This window comes from Cynocephalus volans, chromosome 2 (genome assembly GCF_027409185.1).
Source record: "Cynocephalus volans isolate mCynVol1 chromosome 2, mCynVol1.pri, whole genome shotgun sequence".
NCBI classification, from domain to species: Eukaryota; Metazoa; Chordata; class Mammalia; order Dermoptera; family Cynocephalidae; genus Cynocephalus; species Cynocephalus volans.
Genome location: NC_084461.1, coordinates 197143662 through 197167157, shown reverse-complemented (window position 1 = coordinate 197167157; position 23496 = coordinate 197143662). Strand labels below are relative to the sequence as shown.

Genomic DNA, 23496 nt, shown 5'->3' with positions numbered 1-23496 from the left:
CCAATTTCAGTTTCCAAACGTCATAAAACAAAAACTCTAAAAGTTGAGAATCGAAACCAGAAGCAGTTGGCTGGATGCCAGTCCTGTTAAGGTAGCTCCAGATCCTCCAGCCTCAGCCCAGTGTCCTCTTCACCCTTGCCACAGCAAGGAGTCTCCAAGAAGGGGAGCCCCAGCTTAGCTCAGTCACCCCTGAATTTCTCTCTTCTCCAGTCCTTTATCCCACAGGGGGCTGGAAATCAGCTTAGGAGGGGCTTCCTTAAAAAGGGGTGAGGCCCAGGAGCTGGGTGAGTGCATGGCTACATATCTGTCTCCTAGTGGTACTCTCAGGACAGAGATGGCAATGGCTCTGGATCTGTATGACATCCCAGCCTCCAGGCTGGACTCTTTCGTGGCTCAGTGGCTGCAGCCCAGGCGGGAGTGGAAAGAAGAGGTGCTGGAGGCTGTGTGGACCGTGGAGCAGTTCCTGCGGGAGGAGAACTTTCACGGGGAGCATGGGCTGGACCAGGTGCAGGTGCTGAAGGTGGTCAAGGTGAGACTGGGCCCCTCCATCCCCCGCCAGGGCAGGGCAAAACCCAGCATGGGAGTCCATGTCACTGAGGATACTGGGGAACCCTTGCCTCGTTATCCCCAGTGCATGCTGCTGGCACCTCAGGACACCCACCTAATTGTCTACACCCCACCTAGCTATCTACACCCCACCCACTGCTGCCTTGAGCGGAACAGGTCCAGTGAGGAAGCTAACAATAGCTCCCATTTTGGGGTGCACTAGCCTAATTCCTTAACATATATTTGTCTCTATTCTTGCACCTTGTGAGGTACGTACTATTCTTTTCCCATTTTACAGTTTAGCAAAGGCTCAGAGGCTTAACATTCTTAACGACAAAATGCAACGCAAGGTCTTTGATTGGGTCCTGGTATGAATGAACTATCTGTAAAATAGTTTGGGGACAATTGGGAAAATTTTAATACGGCCTGGATAGGTGTAGTTTTGTGGTTATTAAAGAGAATGTCCAATTTTATTTCTTTTTTCTTTCGCTTTATTTTCTTTGTTGTTTGTTCGTTTTTACATTTTTTCCCTCCCCACCCCCGTTTTTTTTTTTTTTTTTTTTTTTTTTTTTGGCGGCTGTTCTTTCAGGTATCCTAATCCTTGACCTTGGTGCTATAACACTGTGCTCTAATCAACAGAGCAACAGGCCAGTCTTTTTTTTTTTTTTTTTTCCTTTTCTTTTCTTTCTTTCTTTCTTTCTTTTTTTTTAAAGAAAGACAACCCTTGTGTGGAGAGCTAACTCTCAGTAGATCGCAAGGAGGGAGCAGCTCTGCCAAGCACGAAACCCCAGCCCAGAAGCAGGTCGACTACAGCGGTTAGGCACCAGGTTCCCCATGCATGACGGACGGGACGAGGGACCGGCCCCTTTTCCGGCCGTTTCCCAGAACAGAGGGCACTCGCACCCAATCCCTTCCCCGCGCGCAGCGACGCGCGTGGCGTGGGCCCAGCGGCCCCCGGCGGGGTCAATTTTATCAAAATGTTTAATTTTAATAGATGTTCATATGACCTGGATATTGGATAATATAAGGGAATTATTGGTGTCATTTTGTGGTTCTGGGGGAAAATGTTCTCCTTTTTTTTTTTTGGACACAAAGTTTAAAGTATTTAGGGACAAATTTCCTTGGTGTCTGAGATTTACTTTAAAGTGGTTTACACAAAACAAATGTGGCAAAGAGTTTAGACTTGTTGAATCTAACTGCTTGGGTATATCAGTGTTTGTTATATTTTCCTTCTTTTTTTCTATATGTTTTAATTTTTTGATAATAAAAAAATTTTTAATAGAGGCTCAGAGAGGGAAGGTGACTTGTCCGAGGTCACACAGCTAATGCTGGAGATGGCAGTTGAACCTGACTCCACAGCCAGGGATCCAGGCTGTCCCACTGAGATTTTTCCCTAAGTCTTTCCTCAAGCTGCCTTATGCCCCTCCTGTACCAGCTAGGATCAAAATTCAACAGGGTCAGGGCTACAAAGGCCCTGGAGAATCAGACGTTCTCAGCCAATTCCACACTTAAACATTCAGGAAACCGAAGCACAGAGAAGGTGAGAGACGTCCCAAGGTCACATGGCAAGTCAGTGGTAAAGGTGAGACTAGAATTAGGATTCCTGACTCCCAGCCCAGTGCTCTAGTTTTCTCTCTAGGGGCAACCAACGCAGGGAAGGATTTATTTATTTATTTATTCATTTATTTTTATTTATTAATTTTTTTATGTCTGAAGAATGAAAATTTTATTTGAATTTGAGTGACTTCATCGAAATTCATAAAAGACATCAAATGGTTTCCATTTCAGGCAGGAAAGGAAAAGTAGGAGGCACATAATTTTGGCTAAATTTACTCAAAAGAGAACCTGGAAGCCCTTTGTATCTCTAATAAAATGTCACTGGAGGTAGGGTATCCAGGGACATTTCTCCAATATAAGTTAAAATAGTCCCTGCTAATACAACAGCCTTTTAGAAAAGATCTTACCATTTATTTGATAAAATACTATGTTTAAATATGGTTACAGTCACAGATTATTAGCAATTGATGAGCAGGGAAGGATTTAGAAGACTCATTCCCCAGTCCCTTCTTTGCATCCGTCCCAGCATCTAGAGCCTGAGGCCATATGATTTCGAAGTGGGAAGCCACAAATTTTGACATCAGACAGACCTGAGTTTGACTCTTGGCTTCTTGCCTTATTAGCTGTGTAACCCTGACTTCACTACCTTACCTGTCAAACCCTCAGTCTTCTCATCTGTAATTGGGGTATAACCACCATCATCACCATCATCAACATTCCTCCCTTACCAAGCAAATGGGGCAATGCAGGCTAAGTGATTAGTGCATGGTAAAGTTCAAAAACAGAAGCATCATTGTCATTTTTGCTCAGGCTTTCTTATGGGCATGGGACACCAGTCTGACTCAGGCAGACCCTTCCAGACAACCCCTCCCCAACAAGCCTGAGAATGAAGTAGATGGAATGGGGGAGTTCTGGGATGAGGAGGATGCCACAAACTGAATGAGTTTTGGTGGCAGGAAGTGAAACTTACCAAAACCACAAGTTCTTCCTGCAGACTGTAGCCACTTCTCTCCCTGAAATTACTAACTGATACATGTACCCAAAGAGCAATAACCAATGAGAAACAATAGATTTCATTTAGACCCTAACCCTCTTTTCCTCCCACCTCCTGAAAATCTGGTGAGCTGAGCTGGCTCACGTGAGTAAATGCTTGTCTTTGAATGAATTGGGCTTAAATGGGTTCAAACCAAAGAAAGTCATGAAGCCTGTTCTGAATTGTTCTTTCCTCTCCATCTGGATCTCACCACAGGGAAAGGCAGAAAGGGTAGTCTAGACAGAACCTTTAGGGGGATGTGCCCTTTACCCACTCACAGGGTGCCATCCCCAAGCCCCTCTCATGTGAGGTAGGATGCCTAGTCTGAATGCCAGTGGGAAAAGAAAATAAAAAAGGAACAGCGGGGAAAGATGGTGAGTCCCCTCTTCCTCAGAAGCAGAGCCTGACTCATACACTCGGGTCACAGAGAAGAAAGAGGGGGAAGAACCACCCAGTACTTGTGTCCGACTCTTCATCTGACTCAGCCGCCTCCTGGCTAGGAAACTGTGGCAAGTTGATTAACCCCACACTGTCTCAGTTTTCTCATCTGTACATTGGGGATAATTATCATAGTACCCACCTCAGGCATGGGTGTGAGGATTAAAAGAGATGACATGCATAGTGGGCTTTCAGTGGTGCTGGACCCAGGGAGGGCTCAACCTGTGACAGCTGGATTATAATTCCTGTGCAGTGACCCCACCCACCAGGAAAGGTAGCCCACCTGAGGTCTGTCGCTTCCCTAGCAATTCCACCTCCTGACTCGGAGTGAGAAAGAAGGGAGGCCAGAGAGTTGTGGGCTTTGTATACCAGAGGCAACAGGGCCTGGAGAGCGAGTCTAGAATCTCAGCACATCCAAAAGGCCCCTTCGAAACCATCCAGCTCAGGCTCCTTCCATTACAGATGGGGAAACCAATGCCCGGGTAGCAGAAGGGATTGTCAAAGTCAACTAGATAAAGAGGAGGAAGAGAAATATATTGCTGACTTCCTGTGTGTCAGGCACCACGCCAAGCCCTTGGCATATATTATTTTTTCTACTCCTCCCAGTAACCCAATGACTCATGGTTCCTCATTACGCTCATTTTACAGAGCTCATTTTAGGACTCAGAATGATTATACAGCTAAGAAACAGGGGCAAGAGTCAAGGTCAAAGTCAGGCTGCCCCATTCCACAGCCTATGTCTCTTATCCATCAGGTAAACTCACTCCCACTTTCTAATGTCAAGAAATCACTCAGACCCCTCCCAGAATCCTCAACAACCCTATGGAATAGACATTACTATTCATTTGGAGTTGGCATGCTCTGCAGATGAGAAGACTGAGTCTCAGGAGCAATGCGGTGTTGCATATAAGGAGACTGGGCCCTGGAGTCAGGCTACAAACTGTGAGACCCTGGGCAAGTGCCTCACCCTCTTGGCATCTCAGTTTTCTCATCTGCAAAGGGGGGATATTAGTACTTCCCACCCGTCCCTCAGGGTGGTGGTGAGCATCAAATGAGGTAATTCGTGTGAAGCACCACAGGGGTTGCCTGGCACCTGGCAGTGGGCCTCAGGATGATGGGGGGCTCTGTGTTCTGCAGGTGGGCTCCTTCGGGAATGGCACAGTGATCAGGGGCGCCACAGACGTGGAGCTGGTGGTGTTCCTGAGTTGCTTCCACAGCTTCCAGGAGGAGGCCAAGTACCACCAAGCCATTCTGAGGCTGATGTGGGAAAAAATGTGGCATTGCCAGGACCTGCTGGCCCTTGGGCTCGAGGACCTGAGGGTGACCCAGGAAGTCCCCAGTGCTCTTGTCTTCACCATCCAGACCCGGGGAAGCACGGAGCCCATCACTGTCTCCATCATGCCTGCCTACAGGGCTCTAGGTAAGAGGAGGGGAAGCCCACCCCACCCACACATTTGCCCTCCCCCCAGGAGACCTGCAGCTCCCCCACCCCTCATTCATGGCCACGTGCAGACATCTGCATGCATTTTTTCCACCCATGCCCTGTAATGGAGGCTGGGCTACTGCAGCCATCTTTCATTTATCATCTTTCATTCTTTCATTTATCAAAGAATTGCACAGATAAACATACGATTGCAGATAAGTGGTAGTAAGTGCTCAGATGAAAAGAACAGGTGCCCTGGGAGACCACAGTAAGGGTGCTCAGGAAGGGACTTTCTGTGGAAAGGATGTTCGGGAGGAACTGAGACCCGGTGAGGGGAAGGAGCTAAAGCAGTATCTATGAGCGCCTCTTACCATGTAGCGTGTGCTGTGGGGGCTGGGGCCTGTCATCGTCTGGGTTTTCCCAGAGGCAGACCCTGAGACAGGATGTGAGGACAAGAAGTTTATTTAGGAGGTGATCCCAGGAAGCACTGGTAGGGAAGTGGGGAATTGGAACAGGGAAGGGAAGAATTTAATACAAGGTGTATCACCAAGCAGGTCACCACTCTGGGCAACTGGGCTTCATGCCCCTGCAGAACTCAAAGTCACAACGTAGAGCACGCCTCGTTGTTATTGCAAGCAGGATGCTGAAGTGTTTATCCATCAACTTCCCATCAGTCATTGGCTGAGGACTCACTGGCACTTGTTTGTCCTCAGGCAGAGAGTCCTGTGTGTTTGAAATTACCTGTATCTGCTACAGGCCCAGATGATATAGGTTTCATCTCATGTGCCAACTCCTATGAACTGTAATGGTGGTCTGGAGTTGCTTTGTGGACAGGTATCAGAGATGGGATCAAACCTTAGCAGGAAAGAGTGCTGGGATGTATTAGTGATGCGTACTCACAGGGCTTCTCCCCTATGAGTATTGAGAGGTCCCAATAAATCACTCAGACAGAGATCCAAAATGTACCTTAAGTAAAACTGGTGGCATTGGAGACAGCCAGGGAGCACAACAGTTCTTGAGTGGCCCAAGACATTAAAAGCCCAATGTGGGCTCTCCCATGTAAGAATCTCACAAGGACAATCCAGCAAGGCAAGACTTTGGTTTCTGAGGATATGAGCTCTCAAGTCTCCCTGGAGAGACAACTCCAATGAATGAGTGGGCTCTCCCTGAAGGACCACTTATCACCCCGGGGCTACCTAATCCCCAAACTCTCCCTTTGCTTCCTCTCTCCTCAGGGCCTTCTGTTCCCAGCTCTCAGCCACCCCCTTCGGTCTATGTGAATCTGATCAAGGCCTACCGTTACCCTGGAAATTTCTCCCCGTCCTTCAGTGAGCTGCAGAGAAACTTTGTGAAACATCGGCCAACTAAACTGAAGAGCCTCCTACGGCTGGTAAAACACTGGTACCAGCAGGTGAGGGGCAGCCAGGACGGGAGCAGGAGAGAGAGGTGGAAGGAGGGGAGGAAAGGCAGGGGCCAGATGTATCATCTCAGGAAACTGCATCAAGGGGCGATAGAAGGAGGAAGAGGGGTTGAATGCTGGTCTTTTGAACTATAAAGTGAAACAATCAGTGAAGAACATGGAGAAGAAGAGAGAGAGAAGGGAGAGGAGAAAGAGAAGCAGAGAAGTAAGGAGAAAAATAGGTAATGTACAGTATTTCAGTAAACAAGTGCTTGAACAAGGTTTCGGATTCCCTACAGGACAGCAATCACAAAAAAAAAAAAAAAAAGTGCTTGTAAAGTTCCAGGTACAGTCTAGCATTGGCTAATGTCAACTTCACTGAGTGCTCTGGACATTAATCACAGCAGGTTAAGGCTAAACAAGAGGAAGGATTTGTTTAATTCCACCCTGCACCAATCTCCCTCCAAATAGATTGAGTTCCTGAGTAACATGATCATTATCGAGTGAACATATCTACAGTAACTACTTTTTACATTTCACAAGTGATGTCTGCAGGGTGCCAAGTGTATTTCAAAATATCCAGATAAATAGAGTCATCAAAACTTATGAAAGGAAGACTCAGAAACAAACACAAAAATTACAAGGAAAGAAAAGGTGTTTTCTTCTTTTAAAAAGGTAGTAAGAGAGTCAGATTTTGGAAAGACTGGCTTAGTTTTAAAAAGGAGTAAGGAGAAGTATTAAAAAGAGATTAAAACCACAAAGTTACCAGACTGTTCATGGTGGGAAAACAGCAACTTTCTCACAGTTGTCACATCAACAAAGATTGACATATATTCAGATATCAGCATTGTCAAAGCCAAGGACGAAGTTGTGTTTTTTGAGGGTAAGTCAGTAACTTAGGGAAAATGATCAAGGTTTTGAGTATTTGGAGAACTAGAACTAAATAGAATGATTTGTTTATTCCTTTTTGTTTGTCTGTTTCTTTGTTTCAGCACACAAAGTGTTTTTCTTCCTGCATATGATATGCACATTTATGAATATTTGTAATTTCCACAGAACAATATATCAGTTTTACTTCTATAGTCTACCCTTTTACTCAAGTCTCTGGCCCTAAAACAAGGATTTCACCACATATGGGTTTTTGTGTTTTTTTAACTGATACATAAAAATTGCACATATTTATGGGGTACAATGTGATCTTTGGATACATGTATATAATGTGTAATAATCAAATCAGAATAATTAATATATCCATTGTTTCAAACATTTGTCATTTCTTTGTGTTGGGAACATTCAGAGTTTTCTCCTCTAGCTATTTGAAGTTACACAATAAATTATTGTTAACTATAGTCACCCAATAATGCTATAGAACTCTAAACTTTATTGCTCCTATCTGGCTTTAATTTTGTATATGTTGGCCAACCTCTTCTTATCCCCCACCCCACACTTTCCAACCTTTACTAACAGCTATGCTACTCTCTACTTCTACAAGATGGATTTTTTTAGCTTCCACATATGAGTAAGAACATGTGGTATTTATCTTTCTGTGCCTAGCTTATTTCACTTAACATAATGCACTCCAGATTCATCCAAGTTGCCACCACTAATGGTGTATCATTCTTTTTCATGGCTGAGTAGTATTCCACTGTGTATATATACCACATTTTCTTTATCCAGTCATCTGTCGATGGGCACTTAGGTTGAATCCATATCTTGGCTATTGTGACTAGTGCTGCAATAAACATAGAAATGCAGATATCTCTTTGGTACGCTAATTTTCTTCCTTTGGATAAATACCCAGTAGGGGGATTGCTGGATCATATGGTAGTTCTATTTGTAGTTGTTTGAGAAATTGCTATACTGTTTTCCATCATGGCTGTACTAATTTACATTCCCACCAGCAATGTACAATGGTCCCCTTTTCTCTGCATCCTCGCCAGCATTTGTTATTTTTTGTCTTTTTGATAAATAGACATTCTAACTGGGGTGATGTGATATCTCACCGTGATTTTGATTTGCATTTCCCTGATGATTAGTGATGTTTTTCATATACTTGTTGGCTGTTTTCATGTCTTCTTTTGAGAAATGTCTATTCAGTTCATTTGCTCATTTTTTTATTGGATTATTTGGTTTTTTGCTGTTGAGTTGTTTGAGTTCCTTGTATATTCTGGATATTAATCCCTTGTTATATAGTTTGCAAGTATTTCTCTCATTCTGGAAGTTGTCTCTTCACCCCATTGTTTGGTTTTCTTCTGTTCTGATTTTTGCTGTGCAGAGCTTTTTAGTTTGATATAATCCCATTCGTCTATTTTTGCTTTTGTTGCCTGTGCTTTTGAGGCCTTATTCATAAAATCTTTGCTGAGATGTCCTGAAGCACTTCCCTTATGTTTTCTTCTAGTAGTTTCATAGTTTGGGGTCTTACATTTAAGTTTTTAATCCATTTCGAGTTGATTTTTATATCTAGTGAGAGATAGGGGTCTAGTTTCACTCTTCTGCATGTAGATATCCATTTATTGAAGAGACTGCCATTTCCCTAAAGTATTTTCTTGGTGCCTTTGTCAAAAATCATTTGGCTGTAGATATGTGGGTTTATTTCTGGGTTTTCTGTTTTGTTTCATTGGTCTATGTGTCTGTTTTGGGGCCAGTACCATGCTATTTTGATTATTATGGTTTTGTAGTATATTTGGGGGCAAGTGTGAGCTAACAGTATAATGCCCACCAAACCAAAAGTTATCCTGAGACCAAAGAACCAAGCAGGCAACTCCATATGGTTTACAAGGAGTTTATTGGTGTTATCATTTTATTATTATTATTATTATTATTATATTGGTGGGTGGTTACTTAGTATTAGTATCAATCTATCTGAGTGCTATGCAGATGCTTTCTCCACAGGAGGGGGAGAGTTGAGGCTTATATGAGACTTAGAGACAAAAGTGGAGCTATGCCGAAGAGAGAAAGGCTGCAGAATTGCAAGATTCCCAGGCACTCCATAGCCTCCTGTCACTTATCTTTGGGGTTACTGGTGTCACTCTCTTTATCTTACAAGCATAGCATTCTGTTACTGTCCCTACCACAGTTGCTAAGTGACTTATGCAGGGAAAAAATTGTAACTGTTGAAACTAGAGCCCTAAAGCAACAAGGATGAAATGAGTTTTGACCAGTGCACTTTTCTCTTGGTCCTGGGGGTCTCAAGAGGCAGGACTACACGCAGCCTCTGTCAGGAGTCCCTCAGGGAGCAGGGCCACAGGAAGCCATGCCAAGAGAGTGCAGCAAGGTGAGTTGCTCAAGGCACACCTTGAGCTAGGGGCTGCCTCCTGGGGAGGTAGGCAACCAGAAACCAGACACAAAGTTCAGGGGCTTAGCACATGCACTAAGCAACTTTACTGGGTACAGGCATGTATTATATATGTTCTAGCCAACTGTAAACCCCTCCCATACCTCCCCATCTCCTAGGTAACTCAATAGGAAGTCTGGTTTGTGGTTAAGCTTTGAGAATTTTTGCTGACTCAGTCTATTTGCATTTCTGCTGACACAGTCTAAATCCTGGAGAGCAAGAGTGCCTCTGTCTTTAACAGGTGTTCTCCTTCATTTCCCTCCAGACCAGCATTCCTACAATTTTGAAGTCGTAGTGTGATGCCTCCAGCTTTATTCTTTTTGCTCAGGATTGCTTTGGCTATTCAGGATCTTTTGTGGTTTCATATGAATTTTAGGATTGTTTTTTTCTATTTCTGTGAAGAATGTCATTGGTAGTTTCATAGGGATTGCATTCAATCTGTAGATCACTTTGGGTAGTATGGCCATTTTAATTATATTGATTCTTCCAATCCATGAGCATGGGATGTCTTTCCATTTTTGTGTGTCCTCTTTAATTTCTTTCATCTGTGTTTTAATAGTTTTCTTTGTAGAGATCTTTGACCTCCTTTATTACTAGGTGGGTTTTTTTGTTTTGTTCTGTTTTGTTTTTCTTTCTTTCTTTCTTTCTTTTTTCTTTTTTCTTTTTTTTAGCTATTGTAAAGGGAATTGCTTTCTTAATTTTTCAGCTAGTTCATTGCTGTTGGATAGAAATGCTACTGATTGTTGTATGTTAATTTTGTATCCTGCAGCTTTACTGAGTACATATGGTTTTTTGAAACAGCTTTTTTTATTCAGTATTAACTTGATGTTTTGTCTTATTTGACAGTTTGATTTACCCAAGCATTAAAAGATCTGTTGATCGGGCCGGCCCGTGGCTCACTCGGGAGAGTGTGGTGCTGAAAACACCAAGGCCCCGGGTTCGGATCCCATATAGGGATGGCCGGTTAGCTCGCTGGGTAAGCATGGTGCTGACAACACCAAGTCAAGGGTTAAGATCCCCTTACCGGTCATCTTTAAAAAAAAAAAAAAAATCTGTTGATCAATATATAAGGACATAAAGAGCTCATATTGCATTGAGACTAAGACTAGAGTTCTATGATACTAAAAAGATTAATAATTCATTTTTATCTGTAGGCTTTGTAAAATCCTTGGAGTTGTAATTTACTTTCGCACTCAGAAGTTATTTTGCTGTTCTTATCAGTTCATCTACTGGAATCAGGGACCAAAGAACGTGCATTTTACCTCTTCTAGGTTTCACCTGTCAAATCTTAACTGTAAGGATATCAGTGATCAGAGATGCCCAAGTTGGTTAATGCTGGGGCTGGCCGGGTGGCATCACTGGTTAGAGAGTGGTGTTATAACCCCAAAGTCAAGGATCTCCATATCAGTCGGCTGCCAAAAAAAAAAAAAAAAAAAAAGTCTTTTTAATGCTCATGGACTGCCAGAAAAATGTTATTTTTACTATCTGTAATGCTGGGCTGTCAGAAGCTTACATAGGAATCAAGTCAGTTTCCAGGAAAGAATTTTTAAGCATCATTTCCACATATGAAGAGCTGTCCTTGATTCATTTTTTTCCTTCACCAACACATTGATGTTTGTTTATATATTTTTCAGTGCAGTTTTAGAAACAAAATGGAACGTTCCCCAGTGTTTTGGCTGAGTTTTTAACATAAGGATTTTGTTTGGCTGGTTAGTTTTTGGGTTTTTATTATTATAAGTGTACGATTCAGTGACAATTACATTCACAATGTTTTGTTACTATCACCACTATTTCCAGAACTTTTTCATCATCCCTAACAGAAACTCTGTACCTATTTGTCTTAGTCTGTTTGTGCTGCTATAATGAAATAGCACAAACTGGGTAATTTATAAAGAGCCAAAATTTATTGCTCACAGTTCTGGAGACTGGAAAGCCCAAGATCAAGGTGCTAGCATTAGGTGGCTGGTGAAGGTTCAGTCTCTGCTTCCGGGATGGCACCTTGTTGCTGTGTTCTCACATGTTGGAAAGTGGAAGGGCAAAAGGGGGCTAGCTAGTTCTCTCCAGCCTTTTTGTAAGAGACTAATCCCATCCATGAGGGCTCTGCCCTCACGGCCTAATGACCTCCTAAAGACCCCACCTCTTAATACTATTGCATTGAGGATTAAGTTTTAATGTGAATTTTGGAAGAGACACAAACATTCAAACCATAGCACCATTGAACAATAATTCCCTCTTCCCCGCTCCCCTCAGCCCCTGATTGACTACTATTCTGCTTTCTGTCTCTATAAATTTTCCTATCTTAGGCACCTTATATAAGTGGAATCATACAGTATTTTTCCTTTCGTGTCTGGCTTATTTTGTCTTTTTTTTTTTTTTTTTTTTTTTGGCAGCTGGTCAGTGAGGAAATCCAAACCCTTGACCTGGTGTTACCAACACCACGCTCTAACCAACTGAGCTAACCAGCCAGCTCTTGATTCTTTACAGTAGGATTATCATACCTAATCAAATGAGATTTTTGACATGAATACACATTTGATTTATCTAATTCTATCCTAATAAGGAGGAAGACAGATTTTTATTGAACTTATGTAAATTCTACGTAGTCATGAAAAGTAAAGAAACTTAACAAAGACTTTCTGAATATTTAACTATCATTCTGAATAGTTTTGTAAGCAAGGCCAGTTATAAATGCTATTTTTTTTACAGAATAACTATCTTTGTTTTTCTAATGATGTGTTAGTTTTTAATCTATAGTAGGAATTTTTAAAGGAATTTTTTATTCTGAGGTGTCAGAATAATATATCCTTTAAAGAATGTTTAATCTTAGTTTTTACAAGTATAGCTTTACATTGAGAGTAGGAAATGGATTAAAAAGAAAGTTTTTTTTTTTTTCTCATATATCCATCAAAAATAGAACATTAACCTGGGTAATAAACTTTTGTTTTATTTATCTTTGATTAAGCAATCTGCTTTTATGAAGTCTTCCGCTTCTGGAATAAAAGTGAAAGTCTGACTCAGTCCCCACTGGTGGCAATATCAACTTTTACCTATGAATTTATTCCCAATTACTCTTCATCAATTTTTTATAGTCGAGTGGGAAGAAAGATCTGCCTGCAGGCAGATTATATTGTAATTAGACCATTCTTTTGTAAAACTTTTTTTCATTTATCCACGTAAAGACAAAAAGAACTAGCAGCTTTGGTTTTACAATTTTAATTATGAGTCAAAAATAAACGGTAGAAAATCCACCAGTCAGCCAGCTCCTGATATCTTACAGGGCTGTTTTCCAGGAGTTGTGTGTACACACTCACACAAATTTCTTAGTGATTTAAATTCATAATAGCATGTAAGACAATGACAGTCATGCTTCCCGGGGATATCGAAATTCTCAAGACAAACAGACCAAAAGAGAAAAAGAGAACAACACAAAATGCAGTCAAATCCCTATCTACTGCCACCCAGCAGAGAATAAGTTCCTGTCATCTGTCCCCAAGCAGAGACCACCAGATAATCAAACCATAAAATCAGATTCACAGATTATTGTCACCAACAGGGACATAAGTGGCCCCATACAAATAAGAACAAGAATCGCAATCAGAAATAGTAACAAAGCTAGAGGTAGGAGGAAGAAGAGAAAAAAAAGTCAGCAAGAGTGAAGCTATTGCCACACGAAATTCATTCTAGGAGTCAAAAAGAGGGCATGTCTGAGTGTCAACAGCTTGTGAGGTGTATTTCTCAGGTAACACAATTTAGTCAGTTTTGGAAATATGTCTCCCAGGGATAATCTCAGAAGAACCTGCAAAAAGAAACCCAGAGACAAAAAATTATTTGTTAAATAAAACTTGCAAAGAGGTTGCAAGAGAATCAGACTGCAGGAGGAAAGGCTAATCCAATAAAAAATATATACGTAGTAGGGATTTAAAGAAAAACAATTACCAACATTACTAGATATATAGTTAGTCGGTTCATGGTGGAAAAATAGCAATTTCCTCACATGCTTACCATATCTGAAAGGTCATGACATACCTCAGAGAGCACCATTGTAAAAATCAGAGATATCCACAATGTGAAGAAATCATAGCATGCCTGAACATCAGCACTAGAAGGGAACATAGATCTTTTTTTTCTAGTTTGATTTTATATGTTCCATTAAATAGTCTATCAAAGATCCTAAAAGAAACAAAGGGCTTGTTTTTCTTTTTCTTTTTCTTTTTTTTTTACCAGATTAAAGCCAAGTCACTTGTGTTTGTTTGGTTGTTTGTTTGTTTTTAATTTATCAATATAGCTTACATCTTAATGATTATAGGCATTCTGCATTTTATGTATCATCATCTACACTTTAAGAATATAAAATCTCACTAGTATTGGAGAAAATAAATGGTATTGTTAAATTCCTAACAAAATTACAATTTCATTAGTTAAGTTTACACTATTGAGTGTTGAGTGTAAATTTACAAAAAGCTACAAAATCAAAGTCATTAACTTATAAATAAATTTTAATTCAATTAAAAAAATTTTTTTAAATCAGGGATAAAGTTCTTTTTGTGTGTGAGTCAATGATTTATAGGAAAGGCTCAAGGTTTCATTTATTTCAGGGACTAGAACTAGACAAGATGACCCCATTTTTGTTTGTTTATTTCAAGGTCAAAGTGTCGTGGGTTTTTTCCTCTGACTGTGGGATGTGATGTAATTTTTATTTATAATGGCTACAGGACAAGATGTCAGTTTTGCTTCCACAAACTGAATAGCTGGATATTTGACAGAAACTTTCACCTTCTAGCTGAATATTAGAGAGGTTCTTAAGAAGTGACCAGTGTCAGTTAAGGTGCGTGCTTTTGCAGATAACAGAAAAACACAAAAACCAACTCAAACTGGCTTAAACAAAAAAGAGAATCATCAGATCATGAGTGAAAACCCACAGTAGTGGGGAGGGGGCTTCAGGCTCTGTTTGGTGAGGGCTCTCACTCTGTTTCTCTATAAATCTCTCAGCTTCTCTCTCCTCTGTATGGTCTGCAAGCTGGTTTCCCTCATGGTGGCAAAATGGCCACAGCTGTTCCTGCCCTCACATCAATAAACCAGAGAAGACTTGTCTTCTCTCAGCCACTGAAGAAAGGAACTAGGCTTTACCCCAATTGAGCCAACTTAGATAACATGCTTTTTCTTAAACCAATCACTTGACAAAGGCGAGAAAGCTTCATGCTGATGGGCCTGTGCTAGTCAGGACACACCCTGTAGCTGAGGGTAGTGACGGTCAATCCCATTCAAACAGCATGGCTGGTATTCAATGGGGAAGGAAAGAATGTCCACTAGAAAGGCAACCCCAAATATTCACCACAGAATCTCACCTTTTACCATTTTTTTTCCTTTAGCTAAGAAGCCCTTTCTTTAAAGGAAATCTTTCTCACAAGCTCAATACATTGAAATAGGTTTAAATGGACCTTGCTTAGGCTAGGATGCTGGTGGCAGAGATCAACCTGCTCACTCCTTAGACCACCTCTTCATAACTCCATTCCAGGAGTTACATCTGTCAAGGACAGTTTGAAGCCCACTGGACTAACGCAGCTCCTTAATTCCAACATGGCTTCTTAATTCTTAATTTCCAAGGCCTAGAAAGGGAGAGTGACTTGGCCAAAGTCACACAGCCAATAGGTGGCAGAGCTGGGACTAGAACTTGAATTTTCCAGCTTCTGGTCCAATGTCATCTTTACACAGAATCTTGGGGTCTCTCTCTCCCCATGTCTTTCAACAGTACGTGAAAGCCAAGTGCCCCAGGGCCAGTCTGCCCCCTCTCTATGCTCTAGAGCTGCTGACCGTCTATGCCTGGGAAATGGGTACTCAGGAGGAAGAGAATTTCAGGTTGGATGAAGGCCTTACCACCGTGATGCAACTGCTCCAGGAGTATGAATTCATCTGCATCTACTGGACCAAATACTACACACTCCAGAATCCAATCATCGAGGACTTTGTCAGAAAACAACTAAAAAGAGAGAGGTACTCGACCACTGCTTGCCCACCAAGGCTCACAGAAAAAAAGAGAATCAAGGGGGAAATAATATAGAGTTTTATGGGTTGGCTTTATTAAGCAGTAAGGCTGACATGGTAGTTGAGCATTGAACTCTGATATTGACCCAGTTGGCATCCCAGGTTGACAGCCTATCAAAATCATGGGGGGCCTTAGGAGATATAAGCCTTGTGCTTGTTCCCTAAGCCACCCCTGCACTCTACCTCAACCTTCTTGCTCTCAGAAGACCATTTCAGTGCTTTTTAGAGATAGCATGGGAACATGGAAAGAATCTTGGAGACCTAAGTGTAAATTTCAGCTCTGCCATTTTCTCACCTCTGCGAGCCTCCAATTCCTTATCCGGAAAGCAGGAGTAAACTGGCACCTACGATGCAGGACTGTTGTGAGGATTGGAGAAAATCTATGTTAAGGGCCCACGGTATCTAGCATATGGTAGATGCTGGGTAAATGCTCGCTCTTGTAGCACACGCAGCCGGTGCCACCCTTGTATCCCATGGCTTTGTGAAGACTGGCTCAACTTCCACCTGTCAGCACCCACATCACTTTGCCTGAGGGTTTTCCTCTCACCAGCAAACCCGCCCCAAAAGCAGCCCTCAACCAATGACTGGTGAGAGTTGGTGGATAAATACACCAGCTCCCATACACCTCTGATGGCAGCTTCACACTGTTTCCCAGAGCTCCCCAGTGGGACTAACCTCCAGCTCTCCCTGGTGGTGATTACCTCGACACTCAGCCTTTAGTGGCTGCCTTCCCCTCCTGTCTCACTCTCCTGCTCCCTTCTTAGTGCTTCCTGGGATATCCTTCCAGATAAACCAAAACCTTATCTGGGATCTGCTTCTGGGGAACCCCGCCTAGAAAACTCTTTATATTAAAAAGCTCTAGGGCCGGCCCGTGGCTCACTCGGGAGAGTGTGGTGCTGATAACACCAAGGCCACGGGTTCGGATCCTGTATAGGGATGGTCACTTATCTCACTGGGTGAGCGTGGTGCTGACAACACCAAATCAAGGGTTAAGATCCCCTTACCAGTCATCTTTTAAAAAAAAAAAAAAAAAAAAAAAGCTCTAGGCCAGTACAAGCAATATCAGAAGAATTCTTAGTGTTCTGTTATGTTGGGTCTCTTTTTGTAAGGAAGAAAACCCAGGTGTACTAGTCTGTTTCTGTGGCTTGTAACAAGAATACCCAAAACTGGGTAATTTATTAAGAAATGAAATTTATTTCTTACGCTTGGAGGCTGGGAAATCCAAGGTCCAGGAAACACATCTGATGAGGGCCTTCTTCTGGGTGGTGACTCTCTACAGCCATGCATGATGTCACATGATAAGGAAATGGCATGAGCAAGAGAGAGCTAACCTTCTCACTTGCCCTCCTTAGAAAGCCATCAGAATCATACCCATTACTCCATGAATGGATTAATCCATTCACTAGGGCATAGTCTTCACAATCCAATCACTTCTCAAAGGTCCTACTTTTTAAATAATTGCATTTTCTACCCTCTTCACACTGTTACAGTGGAGATCAAATTTCCAATACATGAGCTTTTGGAGGACACTTTTGACCCTTAGCACCAGGTCTCCTTATGAAAAGAGGGTTTATTATAAGGATGCCCAGAAAATTGAAGTTGGAAAACCATCAGGCCCTGAGGCAGACCTAGAGACTCTCGCCCTCTCTGTCATTCTCTCATGGCCCATTTGCTCTTCTCCCCTTCCCTGCCTCTGCTCCTCTCTCCACACCTGCCCTGTTCCCTCTTCCTCCCTGTTGGGGAGTCACCTCCATCATCCCTGGTCCAAACCCCAGAGGAAACCAGTCTGATCACTGGACACAGGTCCTGCATGTCAGGTCACTGATTGGTCACCTGCCAGCCAATGGAATGAGACACTTTGGTGACCCCTGCCCCATAGGACAGCCTGGTGCTACTCCCTGACTATTTAGAGAAGACTATTTCAGGAAGCCAAGGATACTGGGAGTAGCAAGCATGGAGCCCAAGTGTCCCGTTCACTCCAGTAGCCTGCTATCACATTCTATCACCTAGATAAAGTCGCAGTTCCCTCCTAAGCCAAAAACTCCTGGAGTACAAAGGCTGGGTCTTAATGAACTTGGCATTGGACACATGCAATCATCCCAAGTGGCCCAAGCAGGCTGTTAGACCTCCTTCAAGCCAATATCTTTAAAATACTCATTCAACATTTATAAAGAGGAGAGACACTTGGAGGCAACCCAACCTCTTCTCTGTTGAGGGAGTAGATGGATAAGATTTCCATCTGTTGGCTATGAGCACTTAGGGGGTCTGTGCCTCAGTTTCCTCATCTGTAAAATAGGGACAAAAATAACAATAATAATAGTCCCTACCTAATAAAATTGTTGGAAGGATTAAAATAGGTTAATTCGCATAGGGTTTGGCCCAGTGCTTCAATAAATGTCAGTAGGTGGTGGTGGTGATGTTACTATTATCCAAATCAATTCAGCAGCTCTAACCTCAAACTTGTGTAGCCTGCTCTGAACTTAAAAGGCTCACCTGTCTAAGTGGGCATCTGTTATTGCTCCAGTATGCCTCTTGAGGCCTCACCCCAAAAATTCCTTGCAAATACCTAGCATACTCTCCCTGAGAGGAACTTTTGGAAATATGATCATCTCCATCTTGTTACTCTCCAGCAACATTTTTGGGCCCTCCTGTACTGACAGGCCTGGGCTCTGGACATAGCAGATTCTCAGTGGTTTGAACAGATGGTTGCTGAGAAGGCTTCCATCTGGCTTGCAGGCTTCCAAACCAGAAAGAGGCTGGGCACCCTCTCCCTGTGTTGCAGGCCCATCATCCTGGATCCGGCTGACCCCACCCACAATGTGGCAAAAGGGTACAGATGGGACATAGTCGCTCAGAGGGCCTGCCAGTGCCTGAAACAGGACTGTTGTTATGACAACAGGGAGAACCCGGTCCCCAGCTGGAATGTGAAGGTAAATGACTCTTCTCCCAGATGTCAGGGGCTTAAAGCTCAGAATGAGATAACTATATAGTAATTACTTATTCACTTCTGTGCCAATGGAGAAGAGGACTATATATGTTTGTATGTATATACATACATATACACACACATATATATATGATTTCTCCCCCCGTGGCTGACCGGTACAGGGCTCGAACCCTGGCCCTGGCCCTTGGTGTTATCAATACCACTCTCTAACCAACTGAGCTGACTGGCCAGCCCAGAACAGAACCTTAGAGTTAGAAGGTTTGAGGCCCAGCTGCCCTATCCGCCAGCTCTGTGAACTTGGGAAAATTGTTTGGCTCTCTGAGCCTCAGATCCCTTATCTTTAAATTCTTGTTCTTTTCTGTGTTTTTCCCGTAACCTACTGGAAAAATCAGTTCCATGTTCCTAATCATTCTTTGCATGAGCTGAGCCCAGCCAAGTCAACTCAACCTGCTGTTTTGTGACAATACTGGGCTTGGGGCTGGTGGGGGTGGGGGCCAGGGGGCAATGGTGGTGCAGAAATAGGAACTCACCCCATGTTGTTAGGAAGCAAGTCCATGAAACAACATTGCACCAAACTGCTGGAAGGAATTACTAGAGAAGACAAGATACTCAGAAAACAAAGAATGCTAAGTAATATTATTAGGTAGTACCAAACCTAGGTACAGGCAAAGATCATAAGAATCTATTTTATCCACATTGTGCTTTACAGTTTACAAGGTACTTGTCCAGGGGCTGTCTCAGCAGATCCTCACAGGCAATTCTGTAAAGTAGGAGGGTCGTGTATTACCTTTATCTTTATTATTATTATTACTATTATTGCCATTTTACAGAGGAGGAAACAGGCTCAGAGAGGTTAATTAACCGAGGTCATACTGCTAAGAGGTAGCTGGGAATCCCACCCACGTCTTTGTAGGGCTTTGGAAACAGAGAATAAATGTTATCTGAAGTCACCAGAGATTCCTTGAAGAAGTTAGGGCTTGAGGTGAGCCCTAAAGGCTGGGGAGGGATTCAGATGCTCAGAACAGAGGACACTCCAGGTCAGGGGCCAGGGTGGGGGCCCAGGGGCAAAGGAAGGGAGGTAGGAATAAGCAAGGTGTGTGCGGGGAACAAGAGACTGAGCTGCTAGGACCACAAGACAGGTGAGGAATCGGATGCTCTCTAATAAGGTGGGACCCACTGGCCAAATGAGGCCCATGAATGAGATGAAAAAGAATGCCTCTGGATTTTTCCTGAATATAAAAGCCACTGTGCAAAGATTTGTATCTTGAAAAATCAGAAGACTTGGCAATGCTAGGTTTATATTCCTTCTTGAAAGGATCAGCTAGAGGGCCAGTCCTCTCCAGCATCTTCCAGGTGGTGTTCTTCAGCCACCTGGGACTCTTGGGTCCTGCAGTGTGGCCCTGGAGGTGAAGAACAAAGACTCTGGAGTCTGACTGACCTGGGTTCACACACCTGCTCTGCTCTTTGCTACCTTTGTGATTGGTGTTGAGTTCATCACTTAACCTTGCTCAACCACAATTTCCTCATCTGTAAAACGGGCATAATAGTAGAACCAACCTCATAGGACTGATGTGAGAATAAAATGCTTTAGAGGATGGAAGGGGCCCAGCATAGAGCCTTGAAAGTGCTTGGTACTCCCTCATGTTTGCTACTGATGTTGAAAAGATGAGGACAGGTGAAGGGAACTTCCGCACATCAGACAGAGAAGTGTGGACTTACCCTCTCTCCCTCTCCCTTCCAGAGGGCACGAGACATCCAGGTGACAGTGGAGCAGTGGGGTTACCCAGATTTAATTCTCTGGGTGAACCCTTATGCACCCATAAAGAAGGTGAAAGAGAAAATCCAGCGGAGTCGGGCCTATTCGGGCCTGCAGCGACTGTCCTTCCAGGAGCCTGACGGCGAGCGGCAGCTCCTCCGCAGTCACTGCTCCTTGGCCTATTATGGGGTCTTCTCCAACACCCGCATCTGTGTGCTGGAGACCATCCCCCCCGAGATCCAGGTCTTTGTGAAGAATCCCGATGGCGGGAGCCATCCGTACGTCATCCACCCCAACAGCTTTGTCCTGGGCCTGAAGCAGCAGATTGAAGACAAGCTGGGGCTGCTCAGGAAGCAGCAGCAGCTGGAGTTCCAAGGCCAAGTCCTGGAGGACTGGTTGGATTTGGGGCGCTATGGCATCCAAGACAGCGACACCCTCATCCTCTCCGAGAAGAAAGAAGGAGAGGCTTCACTTCCAGCCAGCTAGTTACCTCCGGGAATCTTCTCTGTGCATTTCTGCCACCGAATCCAGAACCACTCCTCCAGTTCTCTGCGGGGAGGTCCCGTCTCTTCACCAGCTTTATAAAAAGAGGTGAAGGAAGCTAAATAAACAAACGGACAGTGGCCAGACCATATGTGACAATAGCTTGTTTTTGGTTTTGGTTTATTTGGCAGTTGGCAGGTACAGGGATCTGAACCCTTGACTTTAGTGTTATAACACCATGCTCTAACCAACTGAGCTAACCAGCCAGCCCAATGACAATGGAATTCTGACCCATAACCTTCTGTAGCAACCATCTAGGGAGGCCAAATCACACCTCTGCATCAAGCAACCCCAAACCATCAGAACTTGGTCAATAATCACCAGCTTTTCTAATTCCCTACCCCACTCCCACGACCTCTAATTAAGACCAACCAGAGAAAGCCAATAATCTCTTCAAACCAATCACATAGATAGCCCTGCTTCTAGTTAGCCCGCCTCCAGCTTCCCCACGCCTACAACTTCAATCAGGGCATGCCTGAAGCCTTCCCTTTCTTCCCACTATAAAATTTTCCCATTCCCCTGTCTGCCTTTGAGTCTCTGTCAAAGGCAAGGGATGGTGGCTGCTTTCTTTGCTATAGCAAGGTGAGAATAAATTGCCTTTATTTGTTCTCATTTGGGTGTTCTTTGTTTATTTCCACAGGGGCTAATGCTGCCCTAGTGGTTACCGCATAATCATTTGAGCCTCTTAACTATGGGAAATGAGGACTGTAAGGAAGCTAATAAAAAAGGAGGCCAAGTCTGGGAGATTGAGGGATGATGCAGTGTAAAAAAATCCCCTCAACTCCTGAAACCCACACATAAACAGTACATAATCGTCCAGAGACTTTAGGAAAATAACAGCATCTTTATTATTAAAGGACATCATGTGATCAGGTTGACTCCGATGAACCAGTAGAAGTTTCCTTTTGCCCTCCTATTTTGCTCTGCTTTCTATGGTCTACTCATTTACCACTACATAATTGGCTCTCAACAGCCTCTGGACAATTTAGCAATAGTAATCTGTATATTTCCCACCTCTTTTTGCCTTCGGGGGCAGAAGGAGCCTCCTTTCCAAGGGCTGGACAGGCTAGTGCAGCCCACAACTTTATATCCTTTTGCATCCCACCACAGCCCACATTGTAGGTGGTAGAAAAATTCTTGTTTAAAAAAAGGAAGGAATAAGTCACTATCTTAGTCTGTTGGGTTTCTATAACAAAATAGTATTAGCTGGATGGCTTACACACAACAAGCATTTATTTCTTACAGTTCTGGAGGCCGGGAAGTCCAAGATCAATGTGCCGGCAGATTTGATGTTTGGTGAGGGCCTCTTCCTGATTCATAGATGGCAGCTTCTCACTGTCCTCACATTGTGGAAGGGATGAAGTTCTGTCTGGGGTCTCTTTTATAAGGGCACTAATCCCAATAATGAGGGCTCAGCCCCCATGACTTAATTACCTCCTAAAGGCCCCATCTCCTAATACCATCACCTTGAGGGTTAAGATTTCAACACATGAATTTTCGGGGGACACAAACATTCAGACTACAGCAATAACCTTCCTTTTTTTGGAATAGAAAAGCCCAAGGCCAGAGAATTTATTTTAGTAAAATTTTTGACACACTCATCTTCAAAGATAAAACATGAAACAAAGCATTCCAAAAACAAATAAAAGTGATTTTGTCCATCCTTCACTGTGAAGTTTCTTAACCGCAGAGGTTCCAATTTTTTGGTCTTGGGTGGGTCCTGGGAGTCAGCATTTTTTTTTTTTAAGTAACCCAAGTGTTTCCAGTGAGCAGGCAGGGTTGAGAAGTCCTGGGCTAGAAAGCTAGTGTTTTTCAGACCAAATTGTGCATCTGAATCACCTAGGACAGTGCCTCTCAAACTTTAATGTGCACCCAAATCACCAGGATTGTTAAAATGCAGGTTATGATTCACTCAGCTTGTGGGGGAGCCCAAGATTCTGCATTTCTAAGGAGGTGTTACTGATGCTGCTGGTTCATGGACTACACTGAATGGGAAGGCCCGGGCCTATTAGAGCAGATACACATTTCTGGGTCCCACCTATCAGAGATTCTGATTCAGTTAATTTTTTGTGAGACCCAAAAGTCTGCAGTTCAACAAGCACACTAAGGTGTTTCTGACGCCCAGCTGGATTTGGAATTAATAAAATAAATGAATAATGTCTAAACTATACCCGATCAAAACCTGGAAATTAGTCCTGGCTCTGTCATTAACTCCTTGTGTGACCTTAGGCGATTCCCTTCCCTTCGGTAGGTCTTGTTTTCGTCATTAAGAAAAGATTGGTGAAGTTATCTCCTAGCCCCTTCCAGCTCTCACGTTGGAGGTCCGCCCCCGCCGCCCAGGCCAATACAAGGCCAACGGTGGTCTGAGCCTGACAACTACAATCCCCACAATGCCCTGCGCTTCTCCTTTCTCCCGTGGGGTCGTGCGGGAGGGTCGGCTATGGAGGCGTTCCCCACAATCCTTTGCGAAGGCCCAAG

General features: G+C 43.3%; 1 protein-coding gene across 3 annotated transcripts; it reads left to right on the top strand.

The window, feature by feature from the left end:
- The first annotated feature begins 334 nt into the window (after positions 1–334).
- Positions 335–20961, top strand: OASL (2'-5'-oligoadenylate synthetase like). 3 transcript variants are annotated; one of them, XM_063087891.1, is made up of 6 exons: positions 335–529; positions 4712–4994; positions 6233–6408; positions 15480–15721; positions 18555–18702; positions 20461–20961. In XM_063087891.1, the coding sequence occupies exons 1-6, from the start codon at positions 335–337 to the stop codon at positions 20959–20961; spliced, it is 1545 nt and encodes a 514-aa protein (XP_062943961.1). The 3 variants fall into 3 exon arrangements, with proteins under 3 accessions (XP_062943961.1, XP_062943962.1, XP_062943963.1); XM_063087892.1 differs by lacking the exons at positions 15480–15721; positions 18555–18702; XM_063087893.1 differs by lacking the exons at positions 15480–15721; positions 20461–20961 and having other exon boundaries at positions 18555–18578.
- Positions 20962–23496: the final 2535 nt, after the last annotated feature.

What these genes read in the sequence shown, in the direction of transcription:
- OASL (XM_063087891.1), top strand. Translation starts at nt 335, where the DNA reads ATGGCAATGGCTCTGGATCTGTATGACATCCCAGCCTCCAGGCTGGAC. An exon ending in TAAAACACTGGTACCAGCAG is followed by an intron (nt 6,409 to 15,479) that starts GTGAGGGGCAGC and finishes GTCTTTCAACAG; the next exon opens with TACGTGAAAGCCAAGTGCCC. An exon ending in AAACAACTAAAAAGAGAGAG is followed by an intron (nt 15,722 to 18,554) that starts GTACTCGACCAC and finishes CCTGTGTTGCAG; the next exon opens with GCCCATCATCCTGGATCCGG.